Raw genomic sequence first — 23,127 nt, forward strand, 5'->3', positions numbered from 1 at the left:
AAGATTACTTTTCACATGGCCAACTGTACGTTGCATGCTCAAGAGTAAGCTCAGCGCACAGCTTGGTCATATTACAACCGGAGGGCCGAAATGACAATGTGGTATACAAAGAGATCCTTAACAAATAATTATTGGTATATTTTCCCTCAGTTTAAGAAGGTTTAATTTTCTTCTTAATAAAACTTTTAAGTCAGTACTTCGCCGCTGCGAAGCGCGGGTATTTTGCTAGTATCTATACGGTGGGATGCAAAAGTTTGGGCAACCTTGTTCATAGTCATTATTTTCCTGTATAAATCGTTGGTTGTTACGATAAAAAATGTCAGTTAAATATATCATATAGGAGACACACACAGTGATATTTGAGAAGTGAAATGAAGTTTATTGGATTTACAGAAAGTGTGCAATAACTGTTCAAACAAAATCAGGCAGGTGCATAAATTTGGGCACCGTTGTCATTTTATTGATTCCAAAACTTTTAGAACTAATTATTGGAACTCAAATTGGCTTGGTAAGCTCAGTGACCCCTGACCTACATACACAGGTGAATCCTATAATGAGAAAGAGTATTTAAAGGGGTCAATTGTAAGTTTCCCTCCTCCTTTAATTTTCTCTGAAGAGTAGCAACATGGGGGTCACAAAACAACTCTCAAATGACCTGAAGACAAAGATTGTTCACCATCATGGTATAGGGAAGGATACAGAAAGCTGTCCCAGAGATTTAAGCTGTCTGTTTCCACAGTTAGGAACATATTCAGGAAATGGAAGACCACAGGCTAAGTTCAAGTTAAGGCTCAAGTGGCAGACCAAGAAAGATTTCGGATAGACAGAAGTGACGAATGGTGAGAACAGTCAGAGTCAACCCACAGACCAGCACCAAAGACCTACAACATCATCTTGCAGCAGATGGAGTCACTGTGCATCGTTCAACCATTCGCACTTTACACAAGGAGATGCTGTATGCGAGAGTGATGCAGAGGAAGCCTTTTCTCCACCCACAGCACAAACAGAGCCGCTTGAGGTATGCTCAAGCACATTTGGACAAGCCAGCTTCATTTTGGAATAAGGTGCTGTGGACTGATGAAACTAAAATTGAGTTATTTGGGCATAACAAGGGCGTTATGCATGGAAGAAAAAGATCACAGCATTCCAAGAAAAACACCTGCTACCTACAGTAAAATATGGTGGTGGTTCCATCATGCTGTGGGGCTGTGTGGCCAGTGCAGGGACTGGGAATCTTGTCAAAGTTGAGGGACGCATGGATTCCACTCAGTATCAGCAGATTCTGGAGACCAATGTCCAGGAATCAGTGACAAAGCTGAAGCTGCTCCGGGGCTGGATCTTTCAACAAGACAACGACCCGAAACACTGCTCAAAATCCACTAAGACATTCATGCAGAGGAACAAGTACAACATTCTGGAATGGCCATCTCAGTCCCCAGACCTGAATATAATTGAAAATCTGTGGTGTGAGTTAAAGAGAGCTGTCCATGCTCGGAAGCCATCAAACCTGAATGAACTAGAGATGTTTTGTAACGAGGAATGGTCCAAAATACCTTCAACCACAATCCAGACTCTCATTGGAACCTACAGGAAGCGTTTAGAGGCTGTAATTTCTGCAAAAGGCGGATCTACTAAATATTGATTTCATTTCTTTTTTGTGGTGCCCAAATTTATGCACCTGCCTGATTTTGTTTGAACAATTATTGCACACTTTCTGTAAATCCAATAAACTTCATTTCACTTCTCAAATATCACTGTGTGTGTCTCCTATATGATATATTTAACTGACATTTTTTATCGTAACAACCAACGATTTATACAGGAAAATAATGACTATTATCAAGGTTGCCCAAACATTTGCATCCCACTGTATATAATTTAGATAGGAAAAGTAACAAGCTGGTTAATTTTACAGATGAAACTAAAATAGGTGGATTAGCTGATAATTTGGAATCTATTATTTCATTACAGAAGGACTTGGATAGCATAAAGGCTTGGGCAGATTACACATAGGAAGTAAAAATGCCACATTTGAATACATAATCAAAAGAGTACACCTTATGAGAAGAATTTAGGAGTCATAGTGGACTCTAAGCTATCGAATTCCTGACAGTGTTCAGAAGCCATTAAAAAGGCAAACAGAATGTTAGGTTATACAGCATGATGTGTGGAGTACAAGTCCAAGGAGTTTATGCTTAAGCTTTATAATACACTGGTGAGGCCTCATCTGAAGTACTGTGTGCAGTTCTGGTCTCCAGACTACAAAAATGACATAGCAGCACTAGAAAAGGTCCAGAGAAGAGCACCTAGGCTGATTCCAGGGCTACAGGGATTGAATTATGAGGAAAGATTAAAAGAGCTGAGCCTATTTAGTTTAAGCAAAAATGACTGAAGTGTTTAAAATTGTAAATGGAATTAGTACAGTGGATCGATACTGCTATTTTAAAATAAGTTCATGAAGAACATGTGGACACAGTTGGAAACTTGTTAAGAGTAAATTACATACAAACAATAGGAAGTTTTTCTTTACACAAAGAACGATTAACATTTGGAATAAGCTATCAAGTAGTGTGGTAGACAGTAAGACTTTAGGGACTTTCAAAACTCAGTGATTTTTTGGAAGAAATAAGCAGACAGGACTGGAGAGATTTGTTGGGCAGAATGGTCTGTTCTCCTCTAGATTGTTCTAATGTTCTAATTTGAGTATATGAAACCAAAAAAAAAACAAAGTTTCAGTTTGTAACTTGTTCACGGTATAAACACTGAAGGGTTGGCACTGCCGTGCAGTAGTTTTTCATGGTGTATAATCCACGGACGGCAAATTACACCTTGAACAAGTCTTACTCACTTGCAAGCTGGTGACAGCTCCCCCGAGACTCAAAAGAGGCTGAAAAACACTGGCTTGGGTATATGTGTCTGCATGACTAGCTCTGTGTTCAGGGTTGCCTGTTTTCTGCTACATGCCCAGGACTACCAGCAAAGGCATTGTCCCCACCACTGCAACTCAGCACTGGATAAGGCTAGTATGAAAATGTATGCATGTACTGTAGTTTATTCCAGACATAAAGTACTACAATAAAGCAAAAATAAAAAAAATAGGTGAAGTGCAGCACAAAATGTGCAAAATGTAAGGTTTTGTTGTGTCTTTTGGTAAACAGAAATCATTTCAAGGACTGGCATGAAAAATAGTTTTGAAAGTAAATGTTTGGATGAGTACATAGATTGTTTACTTGTTGCTTCAGCGTATTATAAGGTGTTTGTGTATATGTATATATTTTCTCTAAAAATAAAATAACTGCAACTGCTATAATTGTTTTGAGAGATTGTTTAGGTTTTACAAGAGGCTAAATGTTTCCAAAGGGAGACACAATGTTTCCAAACAGGGGTGCAACTTGTGCCAAAGTATAACTTTGCAATGCTATGGGATATGACAACTAAACTTGATACAAAGAGCACTGACAAATTGGGGAACAAAAGAAAATTGATTCCAGAGGTGTGCATAATAAAATGTCATTATTATGTACTACAAAATCCATTTTTTTGGAAAGAAATCATTAAAACACCACTTGTTTGTTTTAACTAGTTTATATTGGTGTAAACACAGTTTTTTAATCACATAAATACTTTCATTTAAAAGTCTGAAGTATTGTACTCGCTACCCATCAGCCACTTGCAGATCCTTTATTACATACACAGAGTAGTACACGCTTTAGAGTATGTAATTTAGGCGCAATAATGCCAGAAACTACTTGTGCAAAAGGTGTTAAGAGACTTTTTCAGCATGTTGTTTGGCCTGGAGAAGCTGGCAGTTGTTTGAACTCTTCTCCTCTTGTAGATGATCTTCTGAACAGTAGAATGGTTGATTTCCAATTGTTTGGAGATATTTTAACTCCAATCCCAAGGCTTCAGAGAGCTCTTTCAGCCTAGGCCTGGTGATAACACACACTTCAACAACAAGGATTAAAAAGACAGGTTCCTTCCAGATACAGTCCAATGATGTTCTAATTATTTGCACCTGATCTGGTGAACTTGATTCTAACTTTAGGTATTTAGGTTAATGATAAATGTAGGTGTGCACTTACTGTTTCTCCCCAAGTGCAAAATTTGCATTTCTATTTATTTAAATTGTACAATAAACTATAAAACATAAATGTGGCATGTTGTCTGCTATTTCAGATAATCTTTTATAGATGCTGTTTATAGAAACAACAATAATTTTCACTAACCACTACAGATCTTGAAGGTAATGCAACACACATCTGCTCCTTTTAAAATAAAAATGAAAAATGCGTTCAAGCAGACATTACCTTTACTTTGTAAGAAATAAAATGTTTATGGAAAATTAAATGTGAAATGCAAAAACTCATAAAATAAAACAATCAAATTAGAAAAAAAACAAACCATGTCAATGCTCTTACCTCTATACTTGGACTAAGGCTGCTGGGTAATGTTTCTGAAGTCACTGTTGTGCTTGGAAGGCTGGAGAAGTCCCATGTGTTCATTGGAGGATTTGGTTCTACTGGCTTCAATGATTCCACACATTTTTGACTGTCCTGTAAGGTCACTTCGTAAAATTCCTGGATATCTGATAAGAAAAGCAAAGAATAAAACAAATCTATAATTTATAAAGTATGAACCGATTAGCCATTTTTACCTTTATGAAGTTTCAGCAACAGCCAGTGTAACTTTAAAAAATTTATTAAAGAAATTCAAGTGTTGAAAATTGTACATATTTAGGTAAAGCCTATACAATTCTACAGTAATGCATTTAATAAATAACTTTTTAGAATGAAAGGCATATTAGTTGTCAGTAAGAATATTGATAAAAAGTTGTGAAATATTTTTTAAAATTGTAAGTTGTTCCCCATGGAGTGATTTTTACTGTATATTCTTTCTCCAACACTGTAAATAAGTAGGTACGTCAATTAAACAAGGAAACACAGCAATTGAAAATTGTTAAGATAATTATAAAAAGAGGGAGGGTAAGAAAGGTGATGCTGATTCGAACAAAGATTCAGGCTTGCGTGTGATGAAATGAATATATTTTCATGGGTTAATAACTGAAACAAAACTGTTAAAAACCTGGAATACATTTGCAACATACAAGTCTCTAAAGGCCGAGACAATATCTACACACCACGCACATATACTGTATACATGTAATTACAACAAACTGCAAAAAAAAAAAAAAAAATGTTAAAACAGCACTGAGCATTCAATTTTTTGAGAATGACCCTTTAAAAGAATATTAGTGAAACCAAATAATTATTATGAAAGATAAAATGTCTCAGGGAAACTAAACTGCTGGTAATAAGACTTCTGCCTAGCTTATATAGAAAGTTCCATGTCAAATCTTTGCAACAAAAATTGAAAATCTAGCATAATTTCATTTAAAGTGGAAAATCTAATTGCTCTTTAAGACTAAAGAAGTCAAAAAATGAATGCATAATGGGAGTAGATTCATACCTGGTAGCATGGATCATGGACCATCTTACAGACAGACCTCAGTTATTCTCAGTGCATCTCGTGAACTGCAGGTCTGACATTGTGGTCAGCAACAGAGGAGCACCGCAGGGGACTGTACTTTCTCCGGTCCTGTTCAGCCTATATACATTGGACTTCCAATACAAGTCGGAGTCCTGCCGCATGCAAATGTTTGCTGACGACACTGTTACCGTGGGCTGCATCAGGAGTAGGAGTATAGGAACCTAATCAAGGACTTTGTTAAATGGTGCGACTCAAACCACCTACAACTGAACACCAGCAAACCCAAGGAGCTGGTGGTGGATTTCAGGAGGACCAGGCCCCTCATGGACCCCGTGATCATCACAGGTGAATGTGTGCAAAGAATGCAGACCTATATACCTGGGAGTGCAGCTGGATGATAAATTGGACTGGACTGTACTGCCAATACTGATGTTCTGTGTAAGAAAGGACAGAGCCAACTATAATTCCTTAGAAGGCTGGCGTCCTTCAACATCTGCAATAACATGCTGCAGATGTTCTATCAGATAGCTGTGGCTAGCGCCCTCTTCTACACGGTGGTGTGCTGGGGAGGCAGCATAAAGAAGAGGGATGCCTCACGCCTGGGCAAACTGGTGAGGAAGGCAGGCTCTATTGTAGGCTCAGAGCTGGACAGTTTGACATCCGTGGCAGAGTGATGGGCACTGAGCAGGCTCCTGTCAATAATGGAGAACCCACTGCATCCACTGAACAGTATCATCTTAAGACAGAGGAGCAGCTTGAGCAACAGACTGCTGTCACTGTCCTGCTCCACTGACAGACTGAGGAAATCATTCCTCCCCCACACTATGTGACTCTTCAATTCCACCCAGATAGGTGGTAAACGTTAACATTATTCAAAGTTATTGCCTGTTTTACCTGCATTTTTATCAGTCTTTAATTGAATATTGTTTTGTTTTTATCAGTATGTTGCTCCTAGAGTATGTGAATTTCCCCCTGGGATTAATAAAGTATCTGTCTATCTAATGCAACATTCAGGATGTCTCCGGGGGCTGTGCAAGCACCATGATCATCAATGAAGCATGTTCAGTAGGTAGGCTCTAGAACCTTCTCAATTCATTTCAAGGTTGCAGTAGCCAAAAATTCTCTCACCAGGATTGGGAACAAAGATGAAAACAGGCCTGGTCAGGACTCCAGTCCATCACAAAGAAAACCCTCACACGCTATAACACACACAGAGTGGCAATTAACATAATTTAAAATAAAAAATAATTTAAAAAAATATTGTAATTAATGCCTACCTTGCTTGAGCATGTCTGGCTGTAGTCATTTTTATGAAATAGGGTTTGCAAAGCTATTCAGTTATGACATGCTAGGGAATAACAGAAGTGAAAGGCAATTCCCATCCCAACTATATTAGGAAATGCCAGCTAAAACTGTACTGTGCCAAAAGGAAGCCCTACATAAATAGTGTCCAGAAGCGTTGTCGACTTCTCTGGGCTCGGAGGCATCTGGGATGGTCCATTGTGCAGTGGAAACCTGTATTGTGGTCAGACAGACCGGTTTTTCCCATCTTTTTTGGAAGAAATGGACGACGTGTGCTGCTGACCAAAGAGGAAAAGGACCATCCAGACTGTTACCAGATACAAGTCCAAAAGCCAGGGTCTGTCATGGTATGGGGTTATGTCAGTGCCTTCGGCAAAGGTAACTTGCACTTCTGCGATGGCACCATCAATGCTGAGAAGTATATCTCAGTTTTGGAGGAACAAATGCTGCCTTCAAGACAACGTCTTTTCCAGGGACGCCCATGCTTATTTCAGCAAGACAATGCCAAACCACATACTGTGCGCATAACAAAGGCATGGCTGCGTAAGAAGAGGGTGCGGATGCTTAACTGGCCTGCCTGCAGCCCTGATTTGTCTCCTATAGAGAATGTTTGGCGCATTTTGAAACAAAAAATGCGTCAACGAAGACCCCATACTGTTGCGCACCTAAAACGTTGTTTGCAGGAAGAATGGGACAAACTAACACCTGCAACACTTAGTCACTTGATTTCTTCAATGCCTAAACATCTTTTAAGTGTTGTTAAAAGACAGGGGAACTGTACAAAGTGGTAAATGCTGTACTGTCCCAACTTTTTTTGAAATGTGTTGCAAGCCTGAATGGCAAGAATGGATATTTATTTACAAATCAAATGATGTTGACAAAAAAAAAACATGAATTATTTTGTGTTCATACTGTCTGCAATGAAATAAAATTTGAGGAGAATTTATAACTTGCTTTTTTCTTTTTTTATTCACATTTTTCACACTGTCCCAACTTTTTCTGATTTGGAGTTGTATATACATTACATCAAACTGGAAGCTGAGGTATGAGGAGGTCCCCATTAGAATTTTGTATGCACTGCTCTAAATATACCACGATGATGTTTGCTAACTAAATGTTAATTTTTTTCTGTGTACAACGTCTTACACATCACAGGGTACTTCATGTTAGCATTTTATACTTTTATGATTAGTAAGACTATTTTTCCTCTTGAGGATTAGCAAAAGCATATCAAAAAAAGATCAATTAAATTACATTTTATGACTTAAAATACTGGGGGAAAGGAAATGCATGCAGAGGTTTCTGCGCATGCCCAGCTGGACTTGCTGATAGATGGTTGTTAATCCCATGCATGTGCCATTAGCCAGTGACTTTCTACCACACACACACACACCGTCTGCAGTGTTTTTCATTAACTTGTATTGGGGATCTGTTTGCCGTCAGCAGCATCTATCAGAGGTGCAAAGAGGAAAAATCTACAAAATACACAAGTTCGAGTAACCTCTATCAAGAAAAAACGAAAAAAGTTAAATAATTTGTTGCTAAAGTCACACAGAATGTTTCCCTAAGATGGATAGGTTTACAATTTCGTCAATTCTTTTCAATGGCAGATTTTGGATTTTTAAAAATTGGACAGCCTGCTCTATTCAAGAAATAAAACTGTGGGGCCTAGTTTTATCATGCGGACTGACAGACATGACTATCTCAGTAGATGCTTCGTTAAATATGATTGCATAAAAGAAAAAAAGTTTAGGACAAAAAAAAAAAACAAACAAAAAAACCAAAATGCAATTAAATTTTATTCCATTATGGTGTGAGTTTGGAAATACAATAATCCCTCGTTTATCGCGCGAGATAGGTGCCAAGGCCAGCCGCAATAAAACTGAATTTCCGCGAAGTAGGGACACCATATTTATTTAATTATTTAACGTGTATTTGGACGTTTTTAAACCATCCCTGTACTGTTTACAACCCACCCTTTACTCTATTAATAACAGGGACAACTGTTAAGCAATATGAAATTGGTAGATAAGTTTACAGTTACTGTATAGCGAAGTACACGTACCTATATATGACGTGATGATGGTGATGAATATGCTGTGCAGTAAAAATGATAAGGATGAAGGTGATGATGACTTTTACTGCGCAGCCGAGGACTGTATTTTACATCTCTTCAGACAGCGGTGCCATTTCCTGGGGCACCTCTTCCACGGTTTCCGAAGGTGTATCCGTAGTAGCAGTAGGAACTGGCTCTTTTTTGCAAGGCTGCAAAAACATTGTGATCGGCAGTTGTTGCCGCTGCTTCTTTTTCCGGTCGAAGAGCAGCTTGTAGGCGGTCATGACGTCGTCGACCTTGTTGCAAAATTGGACCGATCGAACCATATCGTCGTCCCATTCCTGTGACTGCTCTTGCAGATCCTTAGCCAGTCTGCAGCCACTGCCACGAACGTTCTCCTTTCCTTCAACATATCCAGAAGTTTCACCATCTCTGCGATCGTCATTATTCTTCGTTGGCGTTTAGGCTCAGCACCAGCCTTGGAAGGAGCACGCAGCCATTGCAGGGGGTGAAAATTGAAGCGAAGTTCAACACAAAGAAACCACAAAAAAAATCACACACAGCACAGTGTAAAGTAATCCGCTCGGCGAGAAAGCTTGAAGCAGAGAGACAAGGGGAGGTGCTGTGGGAGCTGGGCATCAGTCAAAGCACCAATCACATGCCCGATTAGAAAGCAGGAAGCTGTGATTTGTCATCTCCCTCCCATGTACCAATCACAGCCCGTGCTACAACGCACTTAGTCACCGAACTTGTTTTGTTGTTCTTAGTCTAGGAAATACTACTACTATATTTAAAAACCCGCAAAGTCATGAATCCGCAAAAAGTGAACCGCGAAGTAGCGAGAGATTACTGTAACAGAATTATTTATGCATTCTTTGACAGCAGGATGATGGGACTACAGCAAACTGTGTGGCAAATGTCTAGCATTTTGCAGAAAAATGTGGAAATTAAAAATAGGATAGATTACTGGTTAGTAAGAGTGCCATATTATAGCCCCAGCCCATGAATAAAGTTCAGTATTCATCCTATGAACCTGCAGTAGGTTTACAAGGGTGACGTATAGACATGCTCTGTATGTTCAACCCAAAAATAAATTTTCACATATCTTTAAAGATTCAACACTAGCACATTTATGAAGCTCGTGTCATGTCATGTGATTTGATGTATGTTCAAAAGCCACACAGAATGGCAAAGGCACACCATTAGTAGGCTGAATTAAACACATTACTTAAATACTAAAAACATTAACAATGTGGCACTTGTTGGGTTTCTTAAGCTAAAAGAGTGCCCATAAGTACAACAGCTAAATTTTGTTAAAACAAATATGAAATGTGGGAGAAACTGGGGTGTCCCATTAAAAGTATATTTTTGCAGTTAATGTCAATCTTTGTTTTGGGGTTAATTCTCAATAGGACAACAGATTTATGGACTAATACATTACTGACTACTTTTATGAGGTTTCCAAAAAACAACACAACAAAAACTATTTGCAGAAATTGTGAAATAAATGTGTTACCCTTAGCTGAGATATTTAGATTTCACAGTTTTAATCAGAATTAAACTAAAAAAAGAGAAAGCTTGGAAAAATTAAACCACTAGTTTCTTACTTCTAAAATTTGAATTTCACAACTCCATTAAATTTTTCTTTTTAGTGTTACTTATCAACTGTTTATTCACTGAACATAAATCTTGTAACAGCAAATATCATAAACCTGAAACACTGTTATTTTTGACAAACATGCTTTGAAATATTTTTTTGCACAACCAGCTTTAAAGAGTTTTTTTTTTTTTTTTGCAAATGCAGTATTGAAAATTAAAATTAATTAAAATTATATTGGTATTTCATTATTGCAGCACCTATAAAAAAAATCAATTTTAATTTTGTTAACATTGAATAATTAATAGTTGATCCTGTGCGAGTGGGACCTGCAATGCACTGGCTCCCCATCCAGGGCTAGTTCCTTTCATGCAAAGTAGGCTACAAATATGAGTTAACAGCTCTCTCAAAACCCTGAATTGATTTTGCATACCTGAGAATGATACAGTATGGTATTTAATTTTCAGTGAGCAGAAAGAAGAGGTTTTTGAATAAATCTGGTATGTGCATGTAGTAGAACAAACAAGTTAGGACATGATGATCTTATCATTCTGTATAAAAAAAAGTGCTGAAATCCACCCAAGCCTATTAAATCCCCAACTTTTAGCTATAATAGGGGAAGAAAAATTCCTTTCATGAAATGTGCCTTGTCAAATATGTAATTAACATTTTTATCAGACATCATCAGTTATGAATGTACCAATAATTAAAAGAAAATCTCCAATACACTTTAGTAAAGCCTTTTTACATACTGTAAAAGCTACAAATTTGCTGCAAGATACAAAAAAAAAAGAAAACCCGAAAATCAGCAGCTTTCTGAGATTAAATATGCAACTCTCAGTGACTGATGGATTTAAAATGTACCTTAACCATGGCAAGACTACCTGTGCATATCCAGTATATTGGTCATATGAGTGTTAACAAAATCCATACACAATGCCTTCCAATTATTTTAACATAGTTCAATTCCTAAGCAAAAATGCATAAACTGCTTTTTAATACTGTAAAAGAAACAGTATGTCACACATTTTAAATTAACATCAAAACAATTTTTCATCCATAATGCACAAATAGTCTTTTCTGAGAAATGTACAGTGATACCTTGAGATACGAGTTTAATTCGTTCCGTGACCGAGCTCTTAAGTCAAAATGCTCGTATCTCAAATCAATTTTCCCCATTGAAATTAATTGAAATGAGATTAATTCGTGCCCGCCCCCCAAAAAACACCCCAATTTTTTGTTAAATGTTTTCAACATAAGAAAAATGTATTTATAATGAACAAATATTGTATACAAACAAAATAAAACCTAATACATAAAAGAGAATCTACAGTATACTAATAAAAGGCAAAGCCCTCACTCACGCACTAATTCTCCAACTTCCCGTGTAGGTAGAAGGCTGAAATTTGGCAGGCTTATTCCTTACAGCTTACTTACAAAAGTTAAGCAGGTTTCATTTCAAAATTCTACGCATAATGGTCAACAATGTCCACCATGTTGAACTTTCTTATTCATGGCCCCATCTTCACGAAAGTTGGTAGGCGACTTCCCGTGTAGGTAGAAGGCTGAAATTTGGCAGGCTTATTCCTTACAGCTTACTTACAAAAGTTAAGCAGGCTTCATTTCAAAATTCTACGCATAACGGTCGACAACGTCCACCATGTTGAACTTTCTTATTTATGGCCCCATCTTCACGAAATTTGGTAGGCGGCTTCCCTGCGCTAACCGAAAGCAATGTACATACTTATTTCGATGGTATGACGCCAATGTCGGCCACCATATTAAACTTTCCAACGTCACTAATTTTCCAACTTCCCGTGTAGGTAGAAGGCTGACCCTATCTTCACGAAATTTGGTAGGCGGCTTCCCTGCGCTAACCAAAACCGATGTACGTACTTATTTCGGTGATATGATGCCACTGTCAGCCGCCATATTAAACTTTCCAAAGTCACTAATTCTACAACTTCCCGTGTAGGTAGAAGGCTGAAATTTGGCAGGCTCATTCCTTACAGCTTACTTACAAAAGTTAAGCAGGTTTCATTTCAAAATTCTACGCATAATGGTCAACAATGTCCACCATGTTGAACTTTCTTATTCATGGCCCCATCTTCACGAAAGTTGGTAGGCGACTTCCCGTGTAGGTAGAAGGCTGAAATTTGGTACTTATTTCGGTGGTATGATGCCACTGTCGGCCACCATATTGAACTTTTCAACGGTCTTACTTATGGGCCCATCTTCAAGAAATTTGGTACGCGGGTTCCCAACGCTAACTGAATCCTAATTAAGTACATATATACGTCCATAGCCTGCAGCTCGGTCACCGTGTGAGGCGGAGTTGGGTCCCCCATCCCAACGCCTCCCACATTGTTGGCTGCCTGCCTATATAAGGCCCTCCGTCGCTCCAGTCTCTACATTCCCTTCCTTGCTTCGCCACGGGATTCACATCTCCCTGCTGATAACAACAGCCTTTTTATTTAATCCACGGCTTCTCCGCTGTTTTATTGTTCATTTATTACGATTATAGTTATTGTGTAGGTATTTTAGACTTACTTTACATTGTTCAGGTACCCTTTCCTTTATCATTCCAACCGTACCCCCATTAACATGTCTATCGAGGTGATCACCATCGATCAAAGAACTGTCACTTACCGAGTGGTTTCCATGCCCGGAGATGGCACCTACCTTTTCCATTCTCTGTTACATATTGCACGGCCATATCAGGCTCACTCTTGATATCCGGAGGAACATTGTGTCTTATGTATTGAATGACTGGGACAGGTTCAAGGTGTGTACTGATGACGGTACAGGAGATAATTATTCTACTCAGGAGCACTATAAGAGTGAAATGCTTAAGCCCTTCACCTATGCATCTGCATGTGAGTTGATGGCTGCCCGTGAATTGTTCGGTTGTCGCTTTCAAGTATACCGAAATGGCCAAATATTTTACACATTTTGACAACCGCTAATGCCTCTTAAACATCTTATATTGACAGGTGACGATTTCAGTAGTGAACAATTTGATGTTTATGAATGTTTCAACTCTCAAAAGCTGGATGTAAAGTTATTGATGAAACCGGTTGTATACTTACAACTCTTGGCAGATGCCGAATGTCTCTTCAACACAAGTCCTACAAATACTGTCGTAATTGAAACAAACCATGAAACTCAAACTGATTATGACAGCAGCAATCCAAGCTGTGAGATTTGAAACAAAATTACTGTTCACATGGCCAACTGTATGTTGCATACAACCGGAGGGCTGAACTTACAATGTGGTATACAAAGAGATCCTTAACAAATAATTATTGGTATATTTTCCCTCAGTTTAAAAAGGTTTAATTTTCTTCTTAATAAAAATTTTAAGGCAGTACTTCACCGCTGCAAAGCACGGGTATTTTGCTAGTCTAAAGAAATAAACAGATGTTGGCAAAGCCGATTAGCATATTGTAATGTTTTGTTCTTTCAGTTCACTTTTGCTTACAGCAACTTAATTTTCTCCTTCACTAGTTTTTTTTTCTTTTTTGCCATGCTTTCATTCATCACTTTCATTCGCAGGGCGTTTTAATAGAACCCTGTCCAAGGAGCTTTGTTTCTTCCTCCCCTTTAGAATGTTTCTGAAGTGACTTAGGCAAGTGTCATTAAATGGCACCGCTGCACGATCAGTTGCAATTTTTTCAGGGTGTTTCATTTTAATAAAGTCAAGTGTTAGGCAAGTGTTATTAAATAGCACCGCTGCACGATCTGTTGTAATTTTTTTCACGGTGTTTCTTTTCTTTAAAGTTTGAAACTTTTTCCCACATTGCAAACACTTCCTTTATCTCAAGAGATAACCTCCTCCACGATACCGATCTCCTGCAGAACCTCAGTATGTTGCTGCGTCTGTAGTTCGGTCAACTCCTCTGTCGTCAGTTTCTTGGACTGTGCGGCAACAAGCTCTTTCATGGCTCATATTTCGAATTTTGGCTCGTAACTCAAGGCAACAAAAATTGACCTAGTGACGGCTTGTATCGCAAAAAACTCGTACATTGGAGCACTCGTATCTCAAGGTACCACTGTGTGTCTTTGTTTTATTTCCAGTGTTCTTTAACCAGTTTCTCTCTTTTTGATTATTAATAGTTCCTAGTCATCAAAAGCAGTCAGGTATAGATTGCATCCCTATTTCAGAGGGAAAACAGTTTCATTATAAACGTCATTCTTTTAAAAAGTATAGGCACACAGTTCATACCATATGAAACTGCCAAACATCACAAGGCCTGCACTACTTGCTAGCCACTTCGTGCAATCGACATACACAAGCAGCATACGGATACGCCTCTTCATTGGGAAGAAACACTATTTCCCTGATGGCACCACGAATTAGAGGCTTTATAAGCCTCCAACTTAAAAGTTTAAATCAGAACGATATATTCAATCTCTTTTTGCTATTCTGTTATTTCACCGAGTAACACTTTCTATTTGTTTGCACTAATGCGATCTTTACTATCATTTTTCTGAGACTTTCAAATGTTTTTAAACCTCTTTATGACATTCTACTTTGTCATCTACTCTCTGTCTTTTTATTTCCGGCCCTAACCTGCATTTCTTTGGACTGTGGGAGGAAACCGGAGCACCCAGAGGAAACCCACGCAGACACAGGGAGAACATGCAAACTCCATGCAGGGAGGACACGTGAAGCGAACCCAGATCTCCTTACTGCAAGGCAGCAGCGCTACCACTGCACCACCATGCCACCCTAAACCCATTTTCAGCTCTATATGACCCACCACAAGTAATAAAATTCATTGTAACTTCTATAGAAACTGAAAAAAGTAATAATTCATAAAACATTAACAACAGTATCAATAATTCCTTATATGTGAGTATATATTTTGAATACCCTTTAATTTCAGGACTATAGGTGCTCATTTTTCACTAGTAATTAACAATGTTACAACATATACGAAAGTACATACAAAACATATTTGTATGGATGTCACAAGACTTAAGTAATTGGTAGTACTGAAAAAGATGGTGCCTTGCTTGTGTGTTTGTTATTGCAGGTAGACAAATTTCTTCAGAAGGCACATAAATATAAAAGGAAATCATGAGTACAACTTCATATGGTAATGGCTCACAGTGGTGATGATGCAGTGCCACATCAATACATGTCAATCTGAGATTGTAATGGGCACTTGTACAGGTGTCCATCAGTCCAAGCATCCGGCCATTTTTTAACTAGTGGATACAGTTCAGATTCGCAGGGGTCATGTCATGCACATCCATAGATACACATACAGGATCTACACAATGCTGGGGGGTTGGCAGCACTAACAACAGTTGTAGCAACATAAGTTTGAGATAAGATTCAAATGAAATGGCAGTTTGGCATGTCTATACCTGCGATGACATGAGCAGCTCCATTTTTCAATATCAAAATAAAATTTATTTAATGTTTCAAAGGACAAGGGACATTTCCCTAATAATACATTATGTAGAATGTAACAGAGAATTTAATGGCCAGAACATGCAATTAGCAGGACAAGCAAAACAGCACATTTCATTGCCAAATATATATCTGCACATATTGCATTTGTGTTATTTGTTTGGTTTTTGAAGGCAAGTTAATGCTCATTTGTACAGCAAATAAGTGAAAACATATTTGAAAGGTATATTGAAAAATGTAATGCCATCTCACCGTTATAAATGTGGAATACAGGTAATGATAGCCCAATTAATTTACAAATTCTGGATTTGCACACAGGCATTAGCAGTAACAAAGTTGCTCACTCACATAAGAAACCTTGAAAACAACAAAACAAAAGCTGTTTTACAGGATTTCTGAAATAGGGGATTACTGTAAAACTGACAAGGTTTAAAGTTGGGACAAATGCAAAAAATGGAGGGACAGATTTGGAAAAGTAAAGTCACAGTAGTTTATGACATTTAAAATTTGAATTAATTCAAATACTCTGTTAGTGCAGTTAAATTGCCACTTAATTAGGTTCCTTGTAAGAAATGATTCATAATGATGCCAGGAACCTAGGTGTCATCTTTAATTCATCACTAAGCTTGATTAACAAATTTCTTTGGTGGTAAAGGCTAGTGTTAACCAACTATAGCAAATTTCAATTTTTTTTTGTTTCATAGGAGGACTTGGAAACGGTCGTTCATGCCTTTATTACATCTCGGCTAGACTATTGTAATTCCTCATGTGTGGGACTTTAATTGGGTCTAGAAAAAAGAATCATATCTCCCCATTATTAGCCTCTCTCCACTAGCTACCAGTTGGATGTCTCATTGATTTTAAAATTTTGTTGTTTGTTTTTACAGCCTTACATGGTCTTGCTCCAAAATACATCTGCAACCCCATTCACCCATACTTAGCACCAAGAGCCATGAGGTCATCTGGATAACTACTCCTAGTAGTTCCAAGATCTTTTTCAGATGTTGCTCATTGGTTTTGGAATGAACTGCCTTTCCACATCAGGTCTTCATCCTCAATCGAGGTTTTTAAAAATTCAGCTTAAGACCTACTTGTTTTCTTCTGCCTTTCACTGTGTATACTGAGTTGCAGGGAATGGCTTTAAATTTGGTTGTTTTTATTGATCTGCTTCTGAATGATTGTTTGTACTGTGTTTATTTTAATGACCCTATGTACAGAACTTTGGCGCAACATCTGTTGTTTTAAATGTGCTTTTATAAGTAAATATGATTGACTGACTGATGGTTTCAAAGTCAATGAAAAGGTGTTTTTATTGTCACATGTTCAATGTACAGCAAAATTCTTACTTGCATAATGTTCTTTGCAAACACAATAATTAACATAAAACATCAGGCTCAAACAACAGCTCAAAGTTAAATTAATAATTACTGCAAAAAACACTACAGACAACATTACATACACTAGAACTACAGAAAATGTGGCATTTAATCTGCTTAGTTGATTATAGACAGTTTATCACATATAACAGCTTGATTGTCTGCGCGTAGCAATTGTTCTTAAATCCCACAGTTCAGGTATTAATAGTTCTATAGTACCTGCCTCCTGGGAAGAGGAAGAAAAATAAATCTGTGAAAGGAATAGCACAATTACGAAAAACGCTAACTTTCAAAGTCAAGTGGCCTACTGTTAGATTTGACTTTAAAAAAGTGGTACAAGGTAGAAAACTGAAAGACGCCCAACAGCACTTCACAGAGTGGAGCAAGATGTTTGAGTGACAGCAAAAACTAAACAGGAACTCTATGCAGGCATTAGTGCTTACCTGTAATTGGCATCATTTCAGTCATAATGCAGAGTATAATGGTGATTTCTGATAAAAGTGATATTAATAAATGTAACATAGCTGGCATCTTGTTCCCAGTTCCTATCAGTGTGAAGGTGTTGCTTGTCATTCGTAATAATTTGCAAGTGATTTTATGACAATATTGCTAAGAGAGGACTTCAATTCCCAGCTGCCAGGAGTAGTGTGCCAAGGACAAATGGAAGATCAATACGTGATATGAAAGAGATTTCTTTCACACTTCGTCGGGAAATGATCAGTCAAAGCCAAACTGAAACCTCACCCAAAAATGAGTCACATGATTCTCATTCATTTGTTTCAAAAACTGAATTATCCATGAACAAGTCACACAGTCCTTGTTAACTTGTAATTATCGAACTTGGTGTCTTATTTTAATTACACATTTTCACTATGCAATTAGCTCTGTCGCCTCATTTTTCTTGAAAATCTTAAGTTCTTGACTTGCATATCCACACAAAGTTTGAATGTTCTCACCATGAGTTTTCAGACTACCTCTGCCCGCTTCTACCCCATCCAGGTACTCTAAGCAGCATTTATTTACATACCCATGAATTTTCTGACCATCAAGCTCTGGCCTGACCGTGTCAATATTTGTTATATATTAAAGATTTGAAAAATAATTTAAATCAGAAAAACCTTATGTTAAACATACTATTGTTCATCTACTCATTTTCTAAGCCTGCTTAAATGGATAATATAACTGAACTACTTTACTAAGCCTTACAGTACTCTAGTTGTAGTGCTCCTTTAGGCAAAATATTATGGCAGTTAAGAATGGCATGTGCAATTTTGTTGCAGAACTTCAGGTAAACAGAGAGCTGACAGAATTTTGGAGAGAGTGAAGACAGGAATACTGGCTTTTACATTAAAGAAAGCTTAGTAATAAACTACAGTCTTTGTACAATGCAAATGTAAAAATTAAAGGTAAAAATTATGTTCTCTTTTTTTTCCCCCCATTTCATGCTTCTGTAAGAAGATCAATCAAATCAATGTCATATTGCAGTAAGTGCTAAATAAGTTATTTCTGAGTGGCAATAGAACCAAATTAAGTCTCTAGTACCTCTGTATTTAACTTGCCAGTCTGTCAGTTAGCTTACAGTGCTGACTGCCCTAATATAATGGTAAAATTGTATGAAACAAAAGTGTAATGATTATCTCTACCCATGATTCAAGTCTGCAGTATCTTCTCTAATATATGCAAAGAATACTGTACAACATAACCATCCAAGTAATACACAGTATCTGTTTTTAAGTGAGATAGCAGCTACGGAGATCTTTTTTAGCATGCCAGGAGCAAAGGTGTAGGTAGAGCAGTGTTTTCCAACTTTTTTTCTGTAGTGGCAGACTTTTTGTAACTCAAAAAAATTCCAAGGCACATCACGATTTCACCAACCAAATAATAATTAAATCCCTACATGTACTAAACTTTCTGAAGGGGAGGGACAGAGGTGGCAACAAAAAAAAGATCACCATTCACAGAAAAAGCACTTAGTGAGCACTTTCGACATTTTCCAGCTGCTTCATCCCTTTGCCCACTCAAACAGGAAGTCTGCCCTCTGCCTCACTCCACAGACCCGGGGTCAGAGGGACGCATATGCCCCATTTGCAAACACGCACCCAGGCTGATGGACCCCCCGACATATCTCTTGGGTGCTGAAGTGCTCTCAAAGTGCTGCATCCACAAAATAGTGATCACAGAGCAGCATTTATGTCAGCTTCTCCAGATAGTCCCATCCTCCTCCTACAGGTCTCAACCACATGAAGAGTGTGTCAACCTCAGTTCTGGACCCAGGGGCACTACGCTGTTATTTCTACAGTGCACCAGTTGAAAAACACTTCTGTAAAGTATAATTATCAAGTTGTTAATGGTAAACAACTGATGACAGTATTCACAGAGTTTTAACACAAGTTTTAATGCATGCCCATTTAAAAGATGCTTATTCTTTCAATTAAATCAGTTGTCAGCAGTGCTTTCAAAGTAAACAGTCGTTTTAATCGTATTATTTTATGCAATACCAATTTGAGAATTAATACATTGGCCTAGATTTCTTACTGCCTTATTTCAAGTTGACTTTATGGAAGAAATTCAAAGGATGTGCTCAAATAGTATTTTGTTAAAAGTTTAAGGTCATTGCTTAAGTTTAAACTATGCCATTAATTTATTTAAACTCCTTTGAGTTGATTCTAAATTAAATGTGTGATTCACTGTGTATTTACTTCATGATTTATGTATTAATTTTATATTTACAAGTTTAAATGTAAGATGTGATTAATCACAATTAAATACATATATTTAAGCATTTGGTTTTTGTTTTTTTTTTTAAATGCTTTCCAGCCCTAATTACTTTTAATGGTAAAAATGTCACTTCAATATAGAATGTAAGGTTTCTACATGGCTTATTATGTAGGAGTGTAGTGGAAAAAAATAAGAAAGGATAAAGAAAACAAATCAAAATAGTTATCAGACAACTCTAGTAACGTGAAATCTGAGCCATTCAATTCTAACAACAAGAAATCATTGATCGGTCCCAAAAAAAAATCCTGATCACAACATCCATAAAGAAGACTTGAAGAAAAATTACACATGCAAAGCCACTTAATCATGCATATAGGAAACTGGCCAATTAGACTTTTTAGAGAAGGAATGGACATTTAACCGTGACCCTAATTCACTAGGAGTTAAAAGTACTTTAAGATGTTCACAGACTACAGAGTAGTAAAGGGAAAAGTGTTGCGTGGATTGCAGTGATGATGGGGAAGAATGAAGCTGCTCTACTCAGGGAGCTGAGTCAGGCTGATGCATACTCAACAGTCAGTAAGGACTCAGGAGGATTTATATAAAAAAAAAAAAATAATTAATTAATTCTAATGAGGAGTTACAAGACAAGTAGTTAGAAACCAGTCACTTAATCCTCAATATTTTTTATTACTTAAAACATAAACTCTACATCTTGCAGCCTCATCTCTTAAATTATAATGGAAGACCAGGAACATTTGTGGCTCCAAAAACAACTATGAATAATAAAACTAAATATCACCTTGGTGATATAATACAATATCATCTGTAACACTAACTGCTCCTTTATATCACCACACCTCCCAGTGCACTTCAGCACATTTTCCGATTACCCACAGCAATCAAACTGGATTGGCTCTGCATTTCTTGCAGGTGATTCAATTTCAGTTAACAAGTCTAAAAACAAGATGTCACACCCATAGGCCAGAAAAAAAATATTAAATGAAATTCTAACTATAATACACAAACAAATACACATATACACAAGCAGATGTCAATTCAACTTTATTTATATAGTTTATAATTTTAAATGTATACTAATTTACATGCTTATAATTTATCACCTAACTCGCCTACCTTGAAATTAATATACGGTAGTGTCTGTCATAATGCAAGTACAAAGTTGCAAGTCAGGAACCTTCTTTGTATGGGAAGTCAGTCTGACAAGATAGGAAAGTGTTTTTTAATCTTATTTCTCATGAGAGTACCTTTACAAAAAGTAAAAAGGGCTGTTCATATATAGTTATCTATTGCGTCTTCCAGTTGCTTAATTTGATCTGTTAAGAGTAGTGGAAGCTAGGTTAAGAAGTGAGGTGATGATTAGTGAGCAGCAGTATGTTTTCATGCCAAGGAAGAGCGCCACAGACGCAATGTTTACTCTGAGGATGTTGATGGAGAAATGTAGAGAAGACCAGAAGGAGGTGCATTGAGTTTTTGTGGACCTGGAGAAAGCATATGACTGGGTGCCTCGAGAAGAGCTGTGGTATTGTATGAGGAAGTCAGGAGTGGAAGAGAAGTATGTAAGAGTTGTATAGGATATGTATGAGGGAAGTGTGACAGTGTTGAGGTCTGCAGTAGGAGCGACAGATGCATTCAATGTGTTGGTGGGATTACATCAGGGATCAGCTCTGAGCCCTTTCATATTTGCAATGGTGATGGACAGGTTGACAGAAGAGATTAGACAGGAGTCCCCGTGGACTATGATGTTTGCCGATGACATTGTGATCTGTAGCGATAGTAGTGAGCAGATTGAGGAGACCCTGAAGAGGTGGATATATGCTCTAAAAGGAGAGGAATAAAGGTCAGTAGGAACAAGACAGAATACATGTGTGTAAATGAGAGGGAGGTCAGTAGAATGGTGAGGATGCAGGGAGTAGAGTTGGCAAAGGTGGATGAGTTTAAATACTTGGGATCAACAGGACAGAGTTATGGGGAATGCGGAAGAGAGGTGAAGAAGAGAGTGCAGGCACGGTGGAATGGGTAGAGAAGAGCATCAAGAGTAATTTGTGACAGACGGGTATCAGCAGGAATGAAAGGGAAGGTCTACAGGACGGTAGTGAGACCAGTTATGTTATATGGGATTGAGACAGAGCTGGAGGTAGCAGAGTTAAAGACGCTAAGATTTGCACTAGGTGTGACGAGGATGGATAGGATTAGAAATGAGTACATTAGAGGGTCAGCTCAAGTTGGACAGTTTGGAGACAAAGTCAGAGAGGCGAGATTGCATTGGTTTGGACATGCACAGAGGAGGAATGCTGGGTATATTGGGAGAAGGATGCTAAGGATAGAGCTGCCAGGGAAGAGGAAAAGAGGAAGGCCTAAGCAAAGGTTTATGGATGTGGTGAGACAGGACATGCAGGTGATGGGTGTAACAGAACAAGATGCAGAAGACAGAAAAATATGGAAGAAGATGTGGCAACTCCTAATGCGAGCAGCCGAAAGAAGAAGAAGGTGGGGGATGTGGAGCAAATAAAGAACTGTTTAAAAAGTAAACCAAGACTGAGTTCACACTAAACCAGATACATTTGAAAACAATTTTTTTATTAAATTTGTTTTCACATTTCATGGATTGTCACTCCCAGCAACAATAATCTTTGAGATAGAATAGTTGGTATAAGTACTTTGGATGTTGGGATTTGCAGATTTTGGGATCTACCTACTCTCACCTAAACCTATACAAACTAAACAGCTAAACTATACAAAAAATACTGTAAATAGGGCTTTTCATGCATAGTTACCTTTCACATCTTCTGCTTGCTTAACTTGCTGGATAATGTGAATAAATAAATTATGGATAAGGAGAAGGGAAATGAAGCAAAGGCAACTATATGAGGACCCTCAATGTCTGAACTAGTGACAGAAGGTGAACAGCCATGGTATACCTTATCACTAAGTGATGAAGGGTTTAAAGCATTCTCAATGACAAGGTAGCAGTGGGTAAAAGTAACAGATTACTGATTATTGAAAATTATTAATTGAAATCAGACAAAACTAATATAAATAAAAAAATGGACAGAGGTTAGCAGTGTTCTCATATTTTCAGAATACTGTAGAGTACCTCTTGACTGATGCAGAGATTCATCTTGTGTAGCTCCTGTCTACTTCTCAA

General features: G+C 37.7%; 1 protein-coding gene across 13 annotated transcripts in view; it reads right to left on the reverse strand.

Moving 5' to 3' along the window:
- The window catches only part of dlg1a (discs large MAGUK scaffold protein 1a), a 562,325-nt gene that overhangs the window by 488,002 nt on the left and 51,196 nt on the right, over positions 1–23,127 (reverse strand). For all 13 annotated transcript variants that reach the window (XM_039758348.1, XM_039758430.1, XM_039758380.1 and 10 more), the window contains exon 3: positions 4,419–4,585. In XM_039758348.1, coding sequence (XP_039614282.1) covers positions 4,419–4,585 — 167 coding nt within the window. The remainder of the gene's footprint in view (positions 1–4,418; positions 4,586–23,127) is intronic.

The sequence above is a fragment of the Polypterus senegalus genome, chromosome 1, assembly GCF_016835505.1.
Source record: "Polypterus senegalus isolate Bchr_013 chromosome 1, ASM1683550v1, whole genome shotgun sequence".
Classification (NCBI taxonomy): domain Eukaryota; kingdom Metazoa; phylum Chordata; class Cladistia; order Polypteriformes; family Polypteridae; genus Polypterus; species Polypterus senegalus.